The sequence below is a fragment of the Brachycentrus maculatus genome, unplaced genomic scaffold (assembly GCF_059751285.1).
Source record: "Brachycentrus maculatus isolate JH-2025_06_01 unplaced genomic scaffold, ASM5975128v1 h1tg000362l, whole genome shotgun sequence".
Lineage (NCBI taxonomy): Eukaryota > Metazoa > Arthropoda > Insecta > Trichoptera > Brachycentridae > Brachycentrus > Brachycentrus maculatus.
The window spans coordinates 403,726-424,197 of NW_028281111.1; the positions used below are offsets into that span (position 1 = coordinate 403,726).

Here is a 20,472-nt window from a genome sequence, read left to right on the forward strand (position 1 = left end):
GAGTGGCACATTTTATCACAGTTATTTAAGTTATATATCATCCCCTTCAAGCAAAATTCATTGATTGACAATAATCTATAATGACCTGTCTCACCTCGTTAAACAAATACAATATTATTTTTGGGCTTTCCAATTCAAGATGGCAATTAAATTGATACATTCATATTTAAAATAATACTGTTTGGATCAATTTGGTGTGTATAGAGAAAGGGCACTATGTATAGCGATGGCAAATTGGTGACTTTTGTATGAACGGAACGATATATATTCATGGGCACTAAATTGATTATAATTTTTGTTCATAAAACATGGTAAAATTTTATTACAAAAACCCCTACATTAAATACAAATAATTTTGAAATACAATTTAACCGTTTCAGTGCCATACATTTTCAATAGAACTGTCGTCTACTATAGAAGCGCAACTGCGCTTTTTGGCACTAAAACTGTTAAGGTTGACAATACATACTATAAAGAGCGAGGTACAGGTGACAGAGATGTGCCTACATTATAACAAAGAAATATTATTAGAAAATGAAATGGTCATATTGATTCTGTTGATTTATATTAACAGATTGACTGTAAATTAAACGCGCTAGTATGAAACATAGTAATAATTATACATTGGACAAGTATGGAAAAACACAAACATAAAAAAATATATACATACTTCACTCAAAATTCAATCGTTTTCCTTCTGTATATAAATATTTTATTTAAATTTATAAAAATTATTAGTTATTTATTTTATTAATATTAGGAGATATATATTTATTGCACATTCCTGCCATAGATATTAAGAACATCCCTATGTACATGTTAGTTGAATTCTTTACAATAATGAAGTTTATGAGATACAGAAGTCTGGACTTCGATTCTCTTCGTTGAATGTTTCATATAACCTTACATATTCAAATATAAAAATACTCGTTTAAAATCACTTTTTGAGTTTATTTATGTAAAAAAGACTAGTTTTGAGAACTACCTGTTACATTAATACACTCAAAAAATGGACTTTTTAAAAAAAATTATATTTAAAGTGTTTTCTTTTAAATATTTAAATCATCATGTTATTCCACAAAATTAATGTCAAATAAATTTTACTTGCAATTCAATTCGCTCTATTAATAATAATGCAACGCAACAATTAGAAAATGCTCTATAGTTCTCACAATTCTTTTAGGTTTATCATTATATATATAAGAAATATTATTACGTTTATTCCTCAAAAAATTATTAGGTATCTCAGAATAAGTAGTTTTTTTTACTAGCAATAAGATGTGTGCTATAGAAAGAGACGTTCTGAATAAGAATGATAGGATGTAAGGCGTATGGAGATAGTGTGTTTGAGGATCATATGTTCCATTCGGGGATCAAAATGCATATTGCAAAGTAAACTTGTACGAGTATTGTCCAGTTTGTAATAAAGTATTTGATTGTAAAAGCTCCGAGTTGTCTGTATCCTGAGACAATATTTCATGCTCCATAATATATAACAATATATAATACATATTTATTTTTATGACACTTCAAGAAAATTGTAGACAATTATAAATAATACATTACATTGTGACCGGCACAATGTTTAAGGTAGTGATCATATAAATGGATCTTCGTCCGTACTAGATTCACTATCCAATACTAAGTTCACTCTCCTTTTCTTTTTATTCTTGGCGATAGGACTGTCACCCGCGGGGTCGTCTGGATTCACAAAAGGAATTGAATCATTCATTTTGTCCTTTCGTTTTCTACGTTTTCGCTTTTTGAGAATAGCTTCAGCAATTTCTAGTTCAGACATTTCGTGTTTTTGGGTCAAAACGTCATTAGCTGCGTCAACGCAGAATGAATCCTGAAAGAATAGCTTGTAAATTAGTACCGTAAACTTTTCAAGCATGTCTTTACTTGTTTGGAAAAAAGATATAAAATGAAATGCATCTAATTTAAAAAAAAAATGGATCATAGACATTAATATAAAATATGATGGTGCTAAGATGAGTAAAGATTAACCGAATACAAATTATTTATGATTTGACCAAGTTAATTTTAATATAAGTGTATTTAATTTGATATTTTTTAAATTATGAAGTGTCACAAAGTTTATACTGACATCATTAGTGAAATGAAGCAAATTTATGAATTGCTTCCTAACTTCTAGTACATTTTATCATCTGAAAAATTTGTTGATAAACTGTTTATTAATTCCGATAATGATAGTTAAAATTTTAACAGAATTTAAAAAATATTGATTCAATAAAAAAATATGTAGAAAACATTAATTGCAAAACTTTTTCATTTTATAAATTAAAAATCCCTCATGATCAATTGAAATTCCCGACTTTATTCACTGCTTTTGTTATTTTATCAGCAAAAAAGATTACTTTCAAAACATGACAATAATTTTGGTTACTTAAATTTCAAACTAATAACCTTTTACAGTACTGTAGAACGGGGCTACTTGAACTTTGATGTGTTACTTGAGGCCAACACAAAAAAAATCTGTATTTGGTCTACAGTAATGAATGTATCGACATGATTCATTGTTTCCCTGACAGGTGACACTTATTGTCACGATACTTCGATCGATACCACAATCTAAATAAAAAAAATTGTACCGGGCTCAAGTAACACATCAAAGTTCAAGTAGCCCCGTTCTACGGTATGTATGTATTTAAAAGAAAATGGAAAATTTACCAAGACATAAGTTGTATGCTCATCTGGATCAACTTGTGAGTATACAGACACTGTTGATGCTCTGCTTGGCAAAGGTATTTTAAATTTCCCATGACTTTTCACTGGACTTCTGCAAAACCAACAGTTTAAATTATAAAATATGAAAATAAAGTATTTATAATCCATTCTATTCTAGTCTCTCACGGCGAATGCATCGTACCTGACAGATTGCAAATATTTAGCTTCCATATCAACACTCGCATCATTATCAACATGCTCTTCATCGCAAATAAACTTTATAATACTAGCATCAAGTTCTTCGTTACTTCTTGTTTCGTTTTCATCGCTGGAATGTTCGTAGGAATCATCGGATATATCTGCCTCGTAATGAATGAACTCGGATCTCGGTTTTCTTATTTTTTTCTAAAAATATTTAAAAAGAGAATTGTCATTAGCATATATTTACATACTAATGGTACATATATCAAACTAATTGATTTATTATTAGATTAAAACCAATATTTTTAGCTTTTCCACTTTTTTATTTGACCAGCGACCGGGTTTCGTCGTTACCGACATCATCAGACTGGATGTCGGTAACGACGAAACCCGGTCGCTGGTCAAATAAAAAAGTGGAAAAGCTAAAAATATTGGTTTTAATCTAATAATAAATTAAAAATGCAATTCCATCACGAAGTGTCAGTGGATAATATAAATCTATTACAAACTAATTGAGTTCTGGAATATTCTTTTACCAGAAGATAAAATAGTTCTTTTGAATACATATTATTGATTTTGACTATACATATTTTTATTTTACGTTATAAATACTAATGAAAAAATTACCTGGATTTTATTTTTCCTTCTTGAATCAGATTCGTTCCCATTTTTATTAGGTTTTTTCTCAAATTCATCACTCTCTGAATCATCTGATGATTTTTCATTTCTTTTAGAAAATGCTTTCACATTATTTCTTTGCACATATGTTTGCTTACTGAGCCACTGTGGTTGAGATGGTTTTATAAATTGCTCCAACTGACTAACATGATTTATTTCAACACATCTGTTACTTTTTCCGGTGTGCTTCTGAGTGTTACCATTAATTTTTGAGATACTGGTTTCAAACTCATTTTCACTTTCTTCTATGCAAAAGTCAGAATCAGAAATACAATTCGAAGCAAAGTTATTTTTATTACAAGTCTTCAACGTCGAAGACAACTTTTCTTTAAGTGACAGCTTTGTAGGTTGATTTTTACTCGGTTTTATATTTGGTGTACTATTTAACAATGCCGTCTTTTTAAAGAATGGAGAAAATTCATTCGATTCTTCGGAAGAATTCAATTTTCTCTTTATTGATCTGTGCGGTTCTACAAAATGAGCACTGTGCTGACTTGAAGGTTTCTTATTTTCTTTTGTATTTTTTATTATATCTAGCTCATCAACTATTACCACACTGTCGTCTGAGGAACTTTCTGATGTTTCTACTACTGTAAGATGGGGCTTATTAGATGGATTTGGTTTTCTTTTAACTACATTTTTATTTGGAACTTGTGAACATAGAATAATAGAGTGGTTACTTTCTTCACTACTTTCCTTATCGCGATTGTTATTACTGAAGGTTTTATTTTTGGAATATTCCGGTTCATTAATAATATCAATAATTTGAGTTACGGTAAACAAAGTTGTATCATCACACTTTGTGGTACTTCTATTAGGAAATGGTTCTATGCAGCTTGTTTTATTGATACTGTTTTCAAAATATGGAGAATTACATAATTTCTGATTTTTAACGGTACTGTTTCCAAAATTATTCAAATCTGAATTGTTTAATTTTGGCGTAGATTTAACTATTTCTTTTGAAGCGTTTGACAGTGGTCCATTGAATGCGAGATTTTTACTAATTGATTTGTTTATTTGAGAGCAGAGAATAGGAGACAACGAATGATTTTCATCGGAACATGGTGAATCCCGACCTGTACTGACTTTGGGAAGTTCACAGGAATTATTATTGCGTGTTTCTTCAAAACAGTCATCCGCAAATATATCTTCTACGTCCTCTAAACCAAAAAAATCCAATGGGTTTTTAGTTTTACAAATTTCCTCTTTGGCTTTACTTGCAACTTCAGCATATTCTATGTCTTCAGACATTATGTTTTCTTCAGGAGGTGTATTTCCAAAAATATCATCAATATCGCCAATATCAAAATTGACATCGATTTGATTATTTATTTTGTGTTGAGTATTTTGTAAACCATCATCTTTGTTAACAGGTATATGAAAAATAGATTCATTTGGAGTTTCAAATGACTTTATAAGCTCTTTGTTTGGAGATACTTCACAAGTAGAGGAATTCACATAATTTTTATTTGCCGAGAATGCTTTTTTCCAGTCAATGTGTTTAATATTATCAAGTTCATTGATTGCTGACATGGTTGGCACTGACCAGACTGATGATAAACCAGAAGGATTTTCTTTTAGTAATTTTCTAGAGTTAACCAAATGTGTATCAAATTTCGAAGATCTTTTTGTAATGTAGTGTTTCGATTTCTCAATATTCAATTCTACCATTAAATCAAGTAATACTACAGGAATTTTCTCTTTTTCTAGTAATAAATCTTTATTTGCTTTATCATTAGCAGTAACTCCGCAATCTTCTAGAGTTTCTTTTAGTTTTTCTTCAAATAATATCTGTTCTTCATTGTTGTTTTTATTTAATTTATTGAATAGATCCCTAATATCGAGATTTTTCTTTTTTTGGGTCTGGATTGAATTTTTAACATTTTTCTTTGTGGGAGATTTTTTAGGCTTTGTATCGACTGCTTCAAATATTTGCGAAGTAAAACCTTAAAAAGACACAAGAGTAATTGTTATTAGAATCTTTAAGTAAAATAATTATAGAAGAAATGAAAAAAACGTTATGCACTGGAAACTTACTGGGGTTCTGCGTATTTGGTGGAAGATCAAACCGCTTGGCATCTGCATATTGCAGTAACTCTGTTAACATTTGGCTATGTGACGAATGGTGAATTGAGACAGAGTATTGTAATTTTCTTTGCCACTCTATCCATTCTGCGAAATTAACCTTGGGTTTATTGGGTAGATCGCTACTTTGAGCAGAGCTCAAAAGTGCATCTGAAATTAAAGGTAGAGCATTATAATATTACATACTACATCAAGGCATTATAAAATTATTAAAAACCCCAGCAGAGGACTATTGTTACAAAAATAAAAAAAAAGTTTTTTTCACATTAAAACAAAGAAACAAAGGATCGTTGAAGACTGTAAGTACAAATTTACACAGAACATATGTATATAAGCTATACAAGCCAGTACGAATGTTCTAGCTTGTGTTATACAAGAATATAATATTTTCTCATTACATATGCTCTCATTTTTCTTATCTACTATTCCATTTCCTTTCCCATACATATTATAATAATGTTCTTCATCCAGAACTCCTTTACTTTTCGTTATGTGTATCCCATGCACATAATATGTAATTTGTATATAATTTAACATTTTTAGAATTATGAAATTTAATTTGTAATGAGGTACAAAATAAAATACATACTTTTGGACATGTTCCAGCTTTCCTCAGATCCAGGGAAAAAATTAAATGTTGGGAAACCATCAGGGTACATGGAAAGGTATTCTTCATCAGACAAATGGGGGGTACTACTCTTTCCATCAGCACCTTGTTTCTGCAGCATATCCTTAATTTTACTCTGAACCTGAAGTCATAAAATCAATTTTAAAACACAGTAGAATAGACAATGACAACAATCAAAGAGAAAAAAAAATTAATACCTTTTTTGAAACATTTTTGACTACTTCTTCCTTTTTCTTGGCAACTGTGATGAACATTTTTCGGCATTCGGGTTTGAGGTTGTTAGGAATCATGCTTGGGCTAGCCTTGTATAAATTTTTAAGCAACTCCTTACTTTGTAAAACCCTTTTATTTAAGGAATCTCTCTGTGAAATGCACTCTCGTAAAGTCTAGAATATTCAAAATACATTACATATTATCTCATGTTTTTTAAATTGTAAACAATATTGATAAGAATAATATTAATTAAATAAGAAATGGAATAAAGCCTTTAAATATTTTTACTGCAGTGTAGGCATTTATATAGCAGTGCCCGATCTTATATAGTATATCATGATTATCCCAAAAGATGTCTCCGCATGTCAATCCCTAGTACATATCGCTCACTCCTTTCAACAACGTCATAAATCAAAAATCGACAATTTTCTGTTGTGCATGTTTTCGGAATACCCAGAAAATGTACTTTATCTCAGCAAAAGCGGCATTATTTTTTACTTAATATTTACCCGCTACAGGGCAGAAAGCGTTGTTTTTGCATTTTGAAGAAAAGGTATTGTTTAGTTATTTTTTTAAAATAAATATACTTAATATTTTTCAAATGGAGAATAAACCTTCAGGTTTTACCTAAAAAGATCTGTTGCATAGTAAAAAGTTCAATAAGTGGCTTGATATTTATTTTTAATAAATTTTATTAAATTTTTAAACTTTAAAAAAGATCTCCTGAAAAATCTAGTTTTTTGATATTTGACAATGTTGAAAGGAGTAAGCGATATGTTATAATTATTTCAAAAGACATCTCTGAATGTAGCAAGTAAAATGAGTAAGAAAATTTCATGTGTAATTTGGGAATTACCTAATTTCCAAGTGATTCTGAAATCTTGCTACGGCTTATGCAACACCACTTGTGAAGCTCCTACATAGGCTTCCACTTTGTATTTTTTAAAGCCTATTCCTTTTTATGAGTGGATTTACTTTTTATGTTTATAGTAACTATAATTTCATGTAATTCATGAGTGAAAAATTCTAGGCAAAAGCACTCGACATCTTATTTTGTTTAAATAATTCAATGATTTTAAGTAAACAATGTAGTTACAAGGGTGTATAATTTTCTTTCTATGATTTTACTAATGAGTTTACTTATGTACTAGATATAAACTATCTTACCTAACATTTATACACTTAATTATCAGCACACTTAATTTTCATAACTAGTAAGCGTTTGGGGATAGATTGTAAGTGTAAACATGGAAATATTTTAAGGCCAGCGTCTTGACCACAGACACACGAGTGTTAATATGGTTGTATTTGGCTGTTAAACCATTAAATGAAAGGTTTGTTTATTACTTCACATAAGCTTAGGAAAATATTTATATTTACCTGATGTTCTCTTCCTTCCGTAACTAATATTACTACACGTCCACCTCTTTCCCTTCCTGTTCTTCCACACCTATTTAAAAAAAAAAGCCAGATATATAAATATATGTTTATATGTACAGAAGTGTACAATAAAAATTATGAAACTTTATTACAATCGAAAGCATTAATGTTTATTTTTTACCTTTGTACGAGACGAACGGGAGATTTGTTTGAAATATCGAAACAGATAATAAGGTCAACATTTCCTACGTCAAGACCCTCCTCCCCCACACTAGTCGATACTAATACATTACAAGTTCCCTCTCTGAACATTTTCATCACCCGAAGTTGTTGTTTCTGTGAGAACGGTTTCATATTTTGGTCTTTCGAAGCTCCTAGACAGAAAAAAGACAATAACCAATAGTGTTTGTATTTTAATATGTTATTCAATCTTTATTCACAATTGAAAGAGGCCAAAATACCTGAAGACCCAAGACCCTGTCCCAGAAATATATGCGGTCGTATGGAGGGCCGACATTGCAGTAGGAGGCAATGAACCAGATGTACACTCTCTCGATATTCACAAAAAACTATAAAAAACAAAACACAGTCAAGTATATTTAGCCTTTCAACTAGCAGGTATTAAAAATTGCCCTATCTTAGTATGTCGTGTTTATCCTAAGAGATGTCTCATTTTTCAATATTAGCAGTGTCAAAAATACTTAACTTTGGCTAGAAAATGAGCAGGAAAGCCATACAAGTAAATAGAGAAATTTTGAATGGTCAATGTCACAAACACAAACACAAAAACAAGCGATGTGATCATGGTTCTGTCAGCCAAAAAATTAAATGCATGGTTAAATTTACTGACCATAATCAGTATAGCAGTTTATTATGCTGTCTAAATAACAGGTTTTATAAATTAATAATTCAGAACAAATAAATAAATAATAATGCATAAGTAAGACCAAGTGAAAAGTTTAAAAAAAACTTACTAATTGCTTTTGTTTCTTGTCCTTTACTCTTTGCAGATTTGAAATGTTCAACCATTATATTTCTTAGGGTGTCAAATTTTGGATGTCCGAATTGAAGTTCCTCCTTTATCTTAAAATGGAAAAAGTCATTCAAGCACTTCTACATAAAACATCTTTATAACATCACAAAATCAAGATAATATTAAGTAGAAAACATATTTCTCGTCATTTCTTTAGATTTATCTTTTTTATAATTATTTGGGAAATTCATAATGAATAATAATAAAAATCAGTGGAATATTAACTTATTAATTTATTTTAATGGCATATTGTTATAAAGTATCCATGCTCTATTCGCTACGCTTACAAAAAATGTATTTTTATAAAACACAGTGCACAAAAAGTACCTAAAAAGTTATCTGACTACACTAGCCTTGTATATATCCTTTGTCACTTGTTTTGTGACAGCTTGTTTGAATAAAATAAAACAATTTAATAATTGAAATAAAAGATAATACAATAATTATTGATGTCAAAATTAATAAAACTGAAATGAAATATTTTCTTTCTTATTTTTTATAAACCTTTTCCTAAGGCGTAAATCTAATTAACAACATAGGAAAAGTAATTTCTTTGTTGTAATTTTCATTATAATAAAAAAAGCAGATAAAATAATATCTGAATGTGCAGTAAAAAAATACAATTCAAGTTAATTGGAAAATGATTAAATTTTCAGTGTCTCCCATAAAATAAGCCTGAAAGGAGTTAGATCTTTTAGGATTGCTTTTGTCTAATTCCTGTGGTAATTTGATAGGAAATTATGCCAAAAAATATAGTAAGACAATAGATTTGTATGAAACCATAACATATATTTAAATAGGGGGTTGGGACGCTTTTTCATCATTTTCTGTGCCAATATTTAAAATAATATTTATATCTTCTAGTTGATGTTTGCAGATATTCACAGCTTTACAGTTTACTTAATATTATACTACAAGACCGCGCATATAGTGTCAGATTGTGGTCCCGTGGTTAGTGTCGTGGACTCTTGAGTCAGAGTTTATCGGTTCAAACCCGCTCTACCACAATTTTATACTTTTTTTCAATAATGAGCAGCTTAGGCTCACAGAAATAGTATAAAATTGATGTATTTTTGTAAATGATAAAATCACAAAAATTTCTATTTTTTTTAATAATAATAATATTGTTATTAATAAATACCTCTGGTATGGTTCCATCGGGTAATATATCTCGGTTGATGGAAAATGGATTTGTCCCGAGATCATCCCGTAACCTTTCCAAAAAGCAAGTCATGTTGTCATCTTTCCCCACCCATCCTTTGTCGGTATGGTCATCAAAAAAATTGAGAAACACTCGGGCTCCGTGCTTCGTCAACAGTTCAAGAGCATGAAACAGGGTTATCACCATTGTGAAGTCACGCATTATTGTTTGGTACTGCGGGTGTCTGGAAATATCCAAGTCACATTACATTCCATTTATTGCCAATATGATATATCACCAAAAACATACAGCTGGCATTAAAACACTCTTTCTGAAATATTCAGAGGTTGCACTGTTTTCCCGTGTAGCCGACGATATTATATATTTTCTTACCTTGCAGACTTTTCTGTGTTTTGGTATTCTTTATAAAGCATTATTATCCTTCCTTTTGATAAATTTCCAATGTTTCCTGCTAATATTTTGTACTGTACCAACCTTCGAGTGTATACATCTAATATCTAAAAACCAATAAAATAATTTAACGTTTAAAACAGCTCATTACAATCATAGTAATTATTAGTTGACATGAAAATATCAACAAGGCAAGATATATTTTGTTGCAGGTTCGTTTGAATACTTTCCAGGAAACTGAATATTTCGATTAACAACACATATAAGGGGGCATACTAGCATACTATGTAGTAGAATGTATAAGGTTATACAAACACTTTCCAGGAAACTGAATATTTCGATTAACAACACATATAAGGGGGCATACTAGCATACTATGTAGTAGAATGTATAAGGTTATACAAACATATTCCGGGTATATAGAGTTTAAATGAGAAACAATTATTCTATGCATTATTATGCACTACTTGTTTATTTAGATAAAATTATAGATTATTATTTGTAAAGAACATACTTTTAAGTATTATTATGATAATTTAAGCTCCCTTCATTAAAGCAGATAACATTTTAAAATAAATTATATCTCTATTCAGTAAAAATATTCCTCACCTCAATATATCTCTGTCGTATATTGGTAAGCTCCTCTCCAAGAGGTACAACTATAGTTTCTATCTTTCTCGAGTGACTGTACATAGCGACATCTAGGCAATTTTCAGATCTCAATTCTAAATGAGATATGTGTAAATTTTTCACCACCTGGAACAAAAAAATATTATATTTAATATTATTTATGAAAAAAGTCATAAAAATAATATCTCAGGCTTTTATTTAGATTGAATAGGTAGTGTTAGGCAAGTCAGACTTCATCTACCTAGATGAATTTATACAAATTCCCAAAGCTTATATATCTAACTTAAACAAGCACGGGTATATAATCTCAAGTGTCTTTGCCTTTGCTGCTATTCTTCTTTTCTCTCTTTCATAATAGAATCCACTATTCTTCCTCCATTCCTTACCTATATACATTTTCTATATTGTATTTTATCTTAAGCTCTTTGACTTATACCATCTAAATCCTTTTAAACATATTCAATTTCTCTGTATAATTGATTGTTACATCAACGCTGCATCAATTTATCAATGTGATTCCTTATGTATCATATTAAGGGCAGAGCTCAAAGAAAAAGAAATAAGCTGGAATCAAAATCTTACATTAATGACATCTTCCACTTTGCTTCCCGGGGTAGCAGAAAGGGCCAGCAATCTGTAGAGGGTATGGTTCCTCAACGTGAGCGCTTCGACCAGCTGGCAGTAGGAATGGCGTCCACGCGCACGATGGGCCTCATCGATGACAAGGCACCGGACCAGCGCCCCCGGACAGGTCCCGGACTCCAGGTCATTGTGGACCACTTGTGGAGTCGCAAAGAACACTCGCTTCTGTTGCCACGCTACCTTGCGAGCTGATGTTGGCATGCTACCTGAGGATTTAGTTTATTTAATTTAATGATTCTTCATTTAAAATGATTTTGAAGAGTAAACATTTTAACACATTCTGTGCGTCAAACACGGCTCCCATGTCCATACAAATATTGTAGCCATGTGCTAACCCGGTAGACGTGTTGAATAAACATAAGGATTCGTAGGTGGTTTGATTTGTTTTAGAAACACAAAGGAATACACTTATTTATGATGTTTAAATAGAAAGTGTAGTGTAATGGTCAGCAGGCTCTGTAGTGTAATGGTCAGCACGCTCGGCTACCGTTCTGGAGGTCCTGGGTTCGATTTCCAGGGGGGTCAAATAAATATAAGTGATTTTTTCACTGTAATATTTATTCAATATTACCCTGGACTGGTACCTGAAGCGGAGGGCTGATCACCTTTCCTTCGTGTGTAAAACGATCAAGATAACACTGTGTTCATATGAAGCAGTGCCCTATGCACCATTGGGGTCCGGATAAGGGTTTTATTATTATTATTAAATAGAAAGTAGAATTTGATTTTGAACAAAGTTATGGGTTTTAAAAAACTTGCAAATTTAAGTTTATCTCTATGACATTATTTTATAAGCATTGAACGTGTTAAAGCAGGTAGGCGATTATTATTTTATTCATAAAGGAAATGTCTCATTCATAAATAAAGATTGACTATTACGATGAGAAAAAAAAAACAACCAGTGCATTTCACATTATTCTTTACAGGATTTAGAAAAGACAGTGGCGTTATAATGTTTAATCAGACCTTGTAATCTTCTCCATCTTATTCCTCATTACTGAGGGTTGTGACCCTTGTGGAAGCAATGACCTTCTCCAGTTATCCCTTGACTGCGCTGCATGTAGCGCTCCAACCACCGAGGTGCCTGCTGCTACCTTAATTTGACTGTTCCATCGTGTGGGGATCTTCCTCTCCCTCTCTTCCCCTCCAGGCTACCGATCACAATCAGGCATTCTAGGCTTATCCTCGTTGCCACGCGCAATGTATCCAAAGAACTAAAGGATCCGTCGGGTACAGACATTGGCCAGAGTCAAACCATCCAAGCGTAGTTCCTGGCGAATGGACGCGTTGGTGCATTTAGCTGTCCATGGAATTGAGAGCATGCGCCTCCCAACACTACATTTCAAAAGCTTGAGACTTTGTAAATTTGAGTACAACTCTCCAATTTATATGAGCACGCAATAGTTAAATGATTTTACAAGTTCATACATTGGTAGTTCTATACACTTTGTAAGATTTTTTTTTATTCTCTGACTCACCTGTCATCTCGATAGTATCTTCAGGCGGGATAGCAGTTATATTGTAGCATGCCTCTATTTGTTGAGCTACTAGAGGTCGGGTCGGAGCCGTGAAGATGATCTTTCCGAGAGGGTACCAGCGGTAATAATTATACATCACTACTGCGGCAATAAACGTTTTCCCCAGACCCGTTGGCAAACTAACCTAGAAATGGACAACTTATTAAGAAAAAGATACACATAATGTTATTCTTCGAGCCCCAGTATTGTTTAAAAAATATGTGAATTTATTTATTTCAACCGAAAATTAACAGATGTGAATTTATAAAAAAAATCTACCTATTGGTTTTCTTAGTCCTCGAATAGATTTTTTTATTATAATCATAATGAACTCAGGAAAAAAACTTCTTCAAACCCTTATCCGCACCCCTATGGTGCATTGGGCACTCCCTAATATAAACGCAGTGTTATTTTAATCGTTAACAATGAAGGAAAGGCAGGAAAAAGAACAGCTTATGTAAAGAATTAGGAAATAAATAACACAAAAATGTTTTATTTTTAGCATAAATAATCAATATATTACCATTTTGCATTAATTTAAAACAACAAAATAAATTGATCGCTATATTTTAATGTGTAAAAATGACAGAAATAACAATGGAGATTTTGTTTTGAAATATTTTGCGATCATAACCCACATATAAGATTATTGATTAATATTTACATACCAGTGTATTTTTAAATAAAGCGGCTTTAACAATGTTGTATTGATAATCTCTAACTGGGTAATTGGTGGGATAAATCCATGTTGGACCCGAATTTTTGTCGAATCCATTGAGTTCTTCATCACGACATAGAGCACTATAAATTTTAAAGATAAATCAAAATAAATAAATAAATTTAAAGTACCATAAATAAATCTAAATAGTTTAAAATATTTACCTGATATCCAAGCGATTACTATTATCTAAATCAGCAGTAGTATTGAAGTGTGATACGTTGATAAAAGATTTATTATTATTACTATTGTTACCGCCATCCCCAAAATCCTCCCAATCATCAAAAACTAAGGAACTTAGATCAGCTTCATTTATATTATCATTCATTTTTTCAAGATATTTTGTTCATGTTTAAATGTTTCTTATAAAATATAAACAAATCATCTTCGAAAAAAGAACTTTCAAAAATTTGACGTAAATTTGACAAGAAAATACAAGTAGGTACTAAAAGTTGTACAATTACCATTATGAAGAAAAATAAAATATTTTACGAAGTGAGTAGGTACTAAAGATAATATGTGTTTCGGGGTAAGATGTGTAATAGGTGTATTTATTTTTCAGTTCAGTTTTTATTTCATAGTAAATATTTATAAAGATAATCAGTATTGTTCGAATTAATGTGAACACAAGTAATAATTTGAAAAAGTCAACATTTATTAGTTATAGAACAAGAAAACCGAGGAATAAATGCAATTTAGATTGTTTTAATACAAAATGTCCCTTGAATTTTATAACTTCTTCAATGCGTTTTGGTATAGAATCTATAAGTTTTTTTAGTTTTCTGATATTTGCTGGTCTCAAAACCATGTATGGATTTCAGCCTCAATCAGTTTTGTTTCTGTTGTGCAATCTATTTTACGAAGTCTAGCTTTCACAATAGGTTACTGATTTTTAAAAGGAGTATGTGAGTTTTTTGGCCATTCAAGGGATGATTTCTTTTTGTACTTATTATATATTTCATCATGCTTTTCAAGCAAGTCTCTCCATTTTTGTGAGTTCTTTATCCCTCCGATCTTCACAAGGCATCCGGTACCTTTATAAGAGAATCAGCCTCAAATCATCAATAACGGATGTTTAACTGTTTGATCAATATGAGCTATATCAATAATTTCATTGTCACTCTTTCTAACGAAACGAAATCGCTGTCCTTGCACCAAAAAAGGGCTCTCATCTGAGAACAACACTATTCTCTGATCTTTGACAGTCCAGCTCGCACATTTTTATGCCCAATCACATAGTTTATTCGTCATTTCAGCAGTCAGTATCAGTTTTTTTTTAGGTCTGATTGTTTTTCTTCCAACTTCAACAAGTCGTTTTCGTACGGTGAAGTCATGAACAATAACTCCCGCATGTGTTAAGGCTTGCTGAAGGTCTTGACTAGTTTTCCTAGGGTTTTATTTACATTTCCTAATTAAAAAGGCTTTGTACCTTATTTTATCTTTCTTTTCCTTCAATATTTCCCTTCAATCATCCCAATGTTCCTTTTTTTTACTGCAAAATCTTATTGACATCCAAACTTACACCACACTCCTTGGCAATATTTCCTTGAGTCATTGGTATGTGGTCACAATTTTAGTGCGCTTTTTGGGAGTGATATCCATCTTCACAAATAAAAACCAAATAAAGTCTAAATTCACTATAATCATAATGATTCTTAAAAACAACAAAGAAAACGCGTCTGTAGCTTGCTTTTTGTTATTACTCACTGACTGATAGAACAATAAAACAAAACAGTCGCTCCTTTGATATAAATGTGATGCCAACTGCGAAAAAAAAGTAAATCTGTGAAAATGTTGATGTGTTCACATCAATTCGAACAATACTGTAGGTAGTTTATTAAGCTCTTTATTTCTACGAATGATATTCCAATTTGTCAGTGATTTGTGTAAAGAAAAGAAGGTTAGGTTATGAACCTAGCACCTCTACAATGTAAAATATTAAATGTATGGTCAAACCGTTACATTTGCTATTTTTACTTTTCCAATTTCCAATAACCTGATTTGTATAATTTAGATGAAATAAAATGAAAATACATTTGTTTAATTATTTATTTCAAAAATATTCTTGTTAATAACAATATTTTGTAAATGTAAATATGGTAATATTGATTGACGTATATCAAAGTATAAATGCATGTATCTTATACCTTTGATTAATAAATGATCTGTGCATTTATTTAATCAAATGGAAATTTACACAGCTATTACCCTTAATAAAACATAATGGCAAAAATCAGAGTATAAAAAATAATACATAAAAAACATATAACATTCCTTAAAACTAAAATAACTCCTAGATAAAATGCAATAAAAAAACATACATGATGACACATTATGTTGTCACATCATTTTTTAATAAATCTTCAATTTCACTTAAATCCACATTATCATCATTAAGAATATCTTCTTTAGTTGGTACAGGCACAATACTCTTCTTCAAGAAAGGTTCGTGTAGAACGCTAAAAAGTTTCGAAGCTTTCCTTAGCCCAAAGCCAGGGCAATTTGAAAGCTTAGTTTCCGAGGATTTGATCATATTCTCCAATGTGCCAAAAGTAGAAATGAGGGTCATAGCATCAGTTTTGTTAACAGGCTTTATAGACGTCAAGGCATTTATTATCTGCAAAAAATATTCAGAAATTAATTAAGCTATATTATAGTTAGTTTATACTCGGTGAAGACCAAATTCCGCCTATATAATGCCTGCATTGCTCGTGTTCTCTTATACGGCTGTGAAACATGGCACCTTACAAGGGCCCAGAGCAGCGGCGTACTAAGCTTCCCGAATAGGTGCCTGCAGAGAATTTTAGGCGTACGGTGGTTTGACTTTGTGAGAAATGAAGAGATAAGGCGTAGGACGCAGCAAATCTTGGTCACAACTGTCGTCAAGAAAAGGCGATTCAGTTGGCTTGGCCATGTACTCCGCATGCCTTCTGAGAGCCTTAATCAAGCTTGCCTCTTTTACAAGGCATCGGGTTCGCGCCACCCAGGAAGACCACTGTTGACAATTCGTCGGCAGTTCTCTTCAGAACTTCGGGATGCGGATCTGACTTGGGAGGATGCAAGGGAGTTGGCAGCTGACAGAAAATCCTGGAGACAGTTTGTGGACTCCATATGCTCCACCTAGGGAGCGGATATGGTTTAATAATAATAATAGTTAGTTGTGACACCAGGCGCTTACAAAGTATAAAATTTTCAGTGCTCATGGCCTACAACCATATTCGCTGACTCACATATTATTACTAGGACTGATGAAAACAATACAGCCCCGTACCCCTAAAACCCCCTGTGCCTGGAAACCATGCTAAAATATCAATTCTCAATGGTTTTGTATTGAGTGTCATCTCAATAACATAATTATTTAATGATGTAAATATAAAATTTTGTGGAATAAAAAATACATATTATAATATTTTATATAGTCAACAATTCAATTAAATTTTCCATAAAGCACTGATGGTATTTTTGTTTGCTTTTACTTCTCAAGAAAGGAAAAAGACAAAAGGCTTAATTTTATAATATTTGTTTTTGAAAAAGCAGTCCAAAGAGATCCAAGTCAGATTTATCAATCAAAAAGTAAAAGTGTGAATTGGTCAACAAACAGGTGGAGAGGTATTGGATAAATATTGCTTTAAAAATATGCAATTTAGATATAGGTATTGACAAAATTGTTTGAAATGATTTCTGTGAAATTTACATATGATTCTGAGAAAAGAAAAATATGTACCCAAGATTGGCTGCTGAAATCACATAATTTGGTATACTTAAAAGATTTCAACAGAGACATTTTCTAGAGAGATTTCAACATTACTGAATTATTTCACAAGAAAAAATAAATACATTAATTGATATGGAATAAAATAATAAGTGGTACATATTTACCAGACAAACATTAAATAAAATTAAGAAAATAATTTAAAAAAACTGTCCAGTCTAGGACTCTCATGGTAGAATCTTAGAGATTCGTGACGAATAAAAAACAATCAAATGATACTAATGTATACTTATGAACATTAAAAGTAAGTTTTTCTGTCTGTTTAACATTTAAATAATAATATTCTGTACCTTTTCATGAGGCCCATTTTCAACTTTTTCCATGATTTTATCAGGCGGTTTGTTTTCATATATTTTGTATGTTTCAATAATTTTGCCTGCCTCTTCTGCCGTCCAAGCTAACATGAGTGTTAAATCAGCCAATAAACAGATGCGTGTCAAATTTTTCAGCGCTATATGAGGATCAGGTACATCTACCTAAAAAATATAAATATTAAACAAAAACAACAAAATTCGATCAGGTACAGCTACCTAAAAAATATAAATATAAAAAAAAACAACAAAATTTGATCAGGTATTGACAACCACAATACTCAAATTCTTGGAAGTTCTATATACATGAACCAATTTTGAAACATTGTTCTTGAATCACTAGAACTTCACAAGAGACATCTATTGGTAAATAAATGCCAGACTTCCATATTCTTCTTCAACTTTGATGAGATGTCAAAAAATAATATGAAAATAACTCATGTAATAGGAGATAATCCAGATTTTGTACTTGTAGTAAGTATTTGGACACACTCAAAATGTTAAGTATTTATAATTTTTTTTACTAAAAACTAAATTTCATGTTAAAAAAATAAATAAATAACAAACCTGAACTAAAAGTACTCGTAATTCGTATGATTTACCGAGTAGTTTTAATCTTTCATGTATGTAATCTGGATTCATGTTGTGGTATCTGAGGGAAACAAAAAGAGCGCACGTTGTTGGACCCATCACGTAGTCGGGTATGATGTCATCAAATTCCCAAGGAACACTGGTAATCCCTTTCAGAAGAGGATTTCCTTTCTGTTGAGAGTGTTGACATGTAAATATTATTGTTATAAAAGGAAATTCATCCAAACCCTTATCCGCACCCCAATGGTGCATAGGCACTGCATCATATAAACACAGTATTATTTTAATTGTTAACCCATCACCATTCTACGAAGGAAAGGTGATCAGCCTTCCACTTAAGGTCTAGGGTAATATTGAATCAATATTAGAGTGAAAAAATCACATATATTTATTTGACCCTCCTGGGAATCGAACCCGGGACGTCTAGAACGATAGCCGAGTGTGCTGACCACTACACTACGGATGTAGACCAATGATAATATTGTAGGTGTACTGACAAAAAACGTTAACTCGAAAATATGTAATTTTGACTTAATGATAAACTAAAAACTAATTAACTAACCATCACGCCGCTTCGCCGCAGGGGTAGGCAGAGAGAATAGAGCGCCAAACCACTCTGTCCTTGCAAACATTCTTCGCCTATTCCACGCCCATGCATCTCCTCATACATACCCGCCGATTGTTACACTCCTAACCTGACCACTTTCAAGACTTAATGATGCATATTATAAAGTTTCTTGACTTAATGATGCATATTATAAAGTTTCTTGACTTAATGATGCATATTATAAAGTTTTCAACGTTCTTAAAACGCGCAAGTAGTTTGAAATGTCATAAATATGTGGTTTTAAAAGTAAATTCAAACTAAAGTTTAATAGCGGGTATTTTATTCAGGCTAAAAACTATAAATAACAGGGATTATTCAAACAAGGATTTTAGAGTTAATGTTTTTTGTCACTATACCCATGATACATAGAAAAAAAAATTAAAATATTTTTTAACTCCTTACCTGTCAATAACTTAACTTAATAACTTTTCTATTCAATACCTATGGTGTTATTTCGAAGAACAACTTATTTTTTCAATGCAAAAATTGTGTTTTAAGAAGAAAAAAAATTATTACGTAAAATGTTACCTGGATTTAGAGAAAATTAAGTTGCGTCTTAACAAATACTGGGCCTTAATTACATATTCAATTTTTTTAGACACATTAGTAAAATTTTATTAGTACAATCGAGGCTAAAATTACAATTATTAGACTAAATAAAACTTTTAAATAACAGGATTATTCAACCGGGATAGAGATAACATTTTTTGCCAGTATACCCACGATATGTTCTGTATTTTTTTTTACATCGAATTAAAGGCTAAATTGATTTAAAGTTTATATTACAAAAGTAATATTTGGTGCTAAACACGTGAATGTGGATATGTTTAGATTTAAGCTAACATGTGTTACCTGTTTGGGATTTACGATGACACAATGTAATTTGGATGTGCCAGATTTTTGCTTGACAGGCTCTGAAAATAAAAACGAAATAAAAAACATCACGAATTGTTATTATTGCAAAAAAACTGCTTTGAAAATAAAGGATCACCATTTTCCTCGATTTTGCTTGTTGAGGGCACATTTTCATCTAACCGAGACTTCTTTGGTGGACTAGGTTCTTCGATATTTGCTAAAATATCGTCAAAATTATCGTCCATGTTATTTTTTAAATGTGTAGAGCAATCAAAATGATAAAAGACAAATCAAATACTTTCGTATTCCCGCACAATACTGACATTTGCTTATATTTTTGACAACTGAACAACAATTGTTGCCATTGGTAT

General features: G+C 31.4%; 2 protein-coding genes across 2 annotated transcripts; both read right to left on the reverse strand.

The window, feature by feature from the left end:
- Nucleotides 1–1,467: 1,467 nt before the first annotated feature.
- Fancm (FA complementation group M) lies at nt 1,468–15,685 on the reverse strand. The gene is made up of 18 exons (XM_088269774.1): nt 14,130–15,685; nt 13,916–14,048; nt 13,209–13,392; nt 11,671–11,936; nt 11,068–11,214; nt 10,441–10,565; nt 10,048–10,291; nt 8,848–8,956; nt 8,335–8,442; nt 8,055–8,247; nt 7,874–7,943; nt 6,478–6,666; nt 6,242–6,401; nt 5,605–5,802; nt 3,517–5,513; nt 2,891–3,093; nt 2,692–2,800; nt 1,468–1,849 (listed from the first exon to the last, which is right to left on the reverse strand). The coding sequence occupies exons 1-18, from the start codon at nt 14,291–14,293 to the stop codon at nt 1,598–1,600; spliced, it is 4,851 nt and encodes a 1,616-aa protein (XP_088125900.1). The 5' UTR covers nt 14,294–15,685; the 3' UTR covers nt 1,468–1,597.
- A 315-nt stretch (nt 15,686–16,000) lies between these two features.
- Nucleotides 16,001–20,472, reverse strand: Ercc1 (DNA excision repair protein Ercc1). Its single transcript, XM_088269744.1, has 5 exons — nt 20,238–20,472; nt 20,099–20,160; nt 18,616–18,810; nt 18,028–18,213; nt 16,001–16,582 (listed from the first exon to the last, which is right to left on the reverse strand). Exons 1-5 carry the CDS (start codon nt 20,344–20,346, stop codon nt 16,298–16,300), a joined length of 837 nt encoding a protein of 278 aa, XP_088125870.1. The 5' UTR covers nt 20,347–20,472; the 3' UTR covers nt 16,001–16,297.

Excerpts from the sequence above, each read along its gene's own strand:
- Fancm (XM_088269774.1), bottom strand. The coding sequence starts at position 14,293 with ATGAATGATAATATAAATGAAGCTGATCTAAGTTCCTTAGTTTTTGAT. Across the intron at positions 8,443-8,847 it reads ACAAGAAACAAAAGCAATTA|TTTTTTGTGAATATCGAGAG; the intron begins GTAAGTTTTTTT and ends TGTTTTTTATAG. Across the intron at positions 6,402-6,477 it reads TCAAAAATGTTTCAAAAAAG|GTTCAGAGTAAAATTAAGGA; the intron begins GTATTAATTTTT and ends TTATGACTTCAG.
- Ercc1 (XM_088269744.1), bottom strand. The coding sequence starts at position 20,346 with ATGGACGATAATTTTGACGATATTTTAGCAAATATCGAAGAACCTAGT. Across the intron at positions 18,811-20,098 it reads TCATCGTAAATCCCAAACAG|AAAGGAAATCCTCTTCTGAA; the intron begins GTAACACATGTT and ends CACTCTCAACAG. Across the intron at positions 16,583-18,027 it reads AAAATGGGCCTCATGAAAAG|ATAATAAATGCCTTGACGTC; the intron begins GTACAGAATATT and ends TATTTTTTGCAG.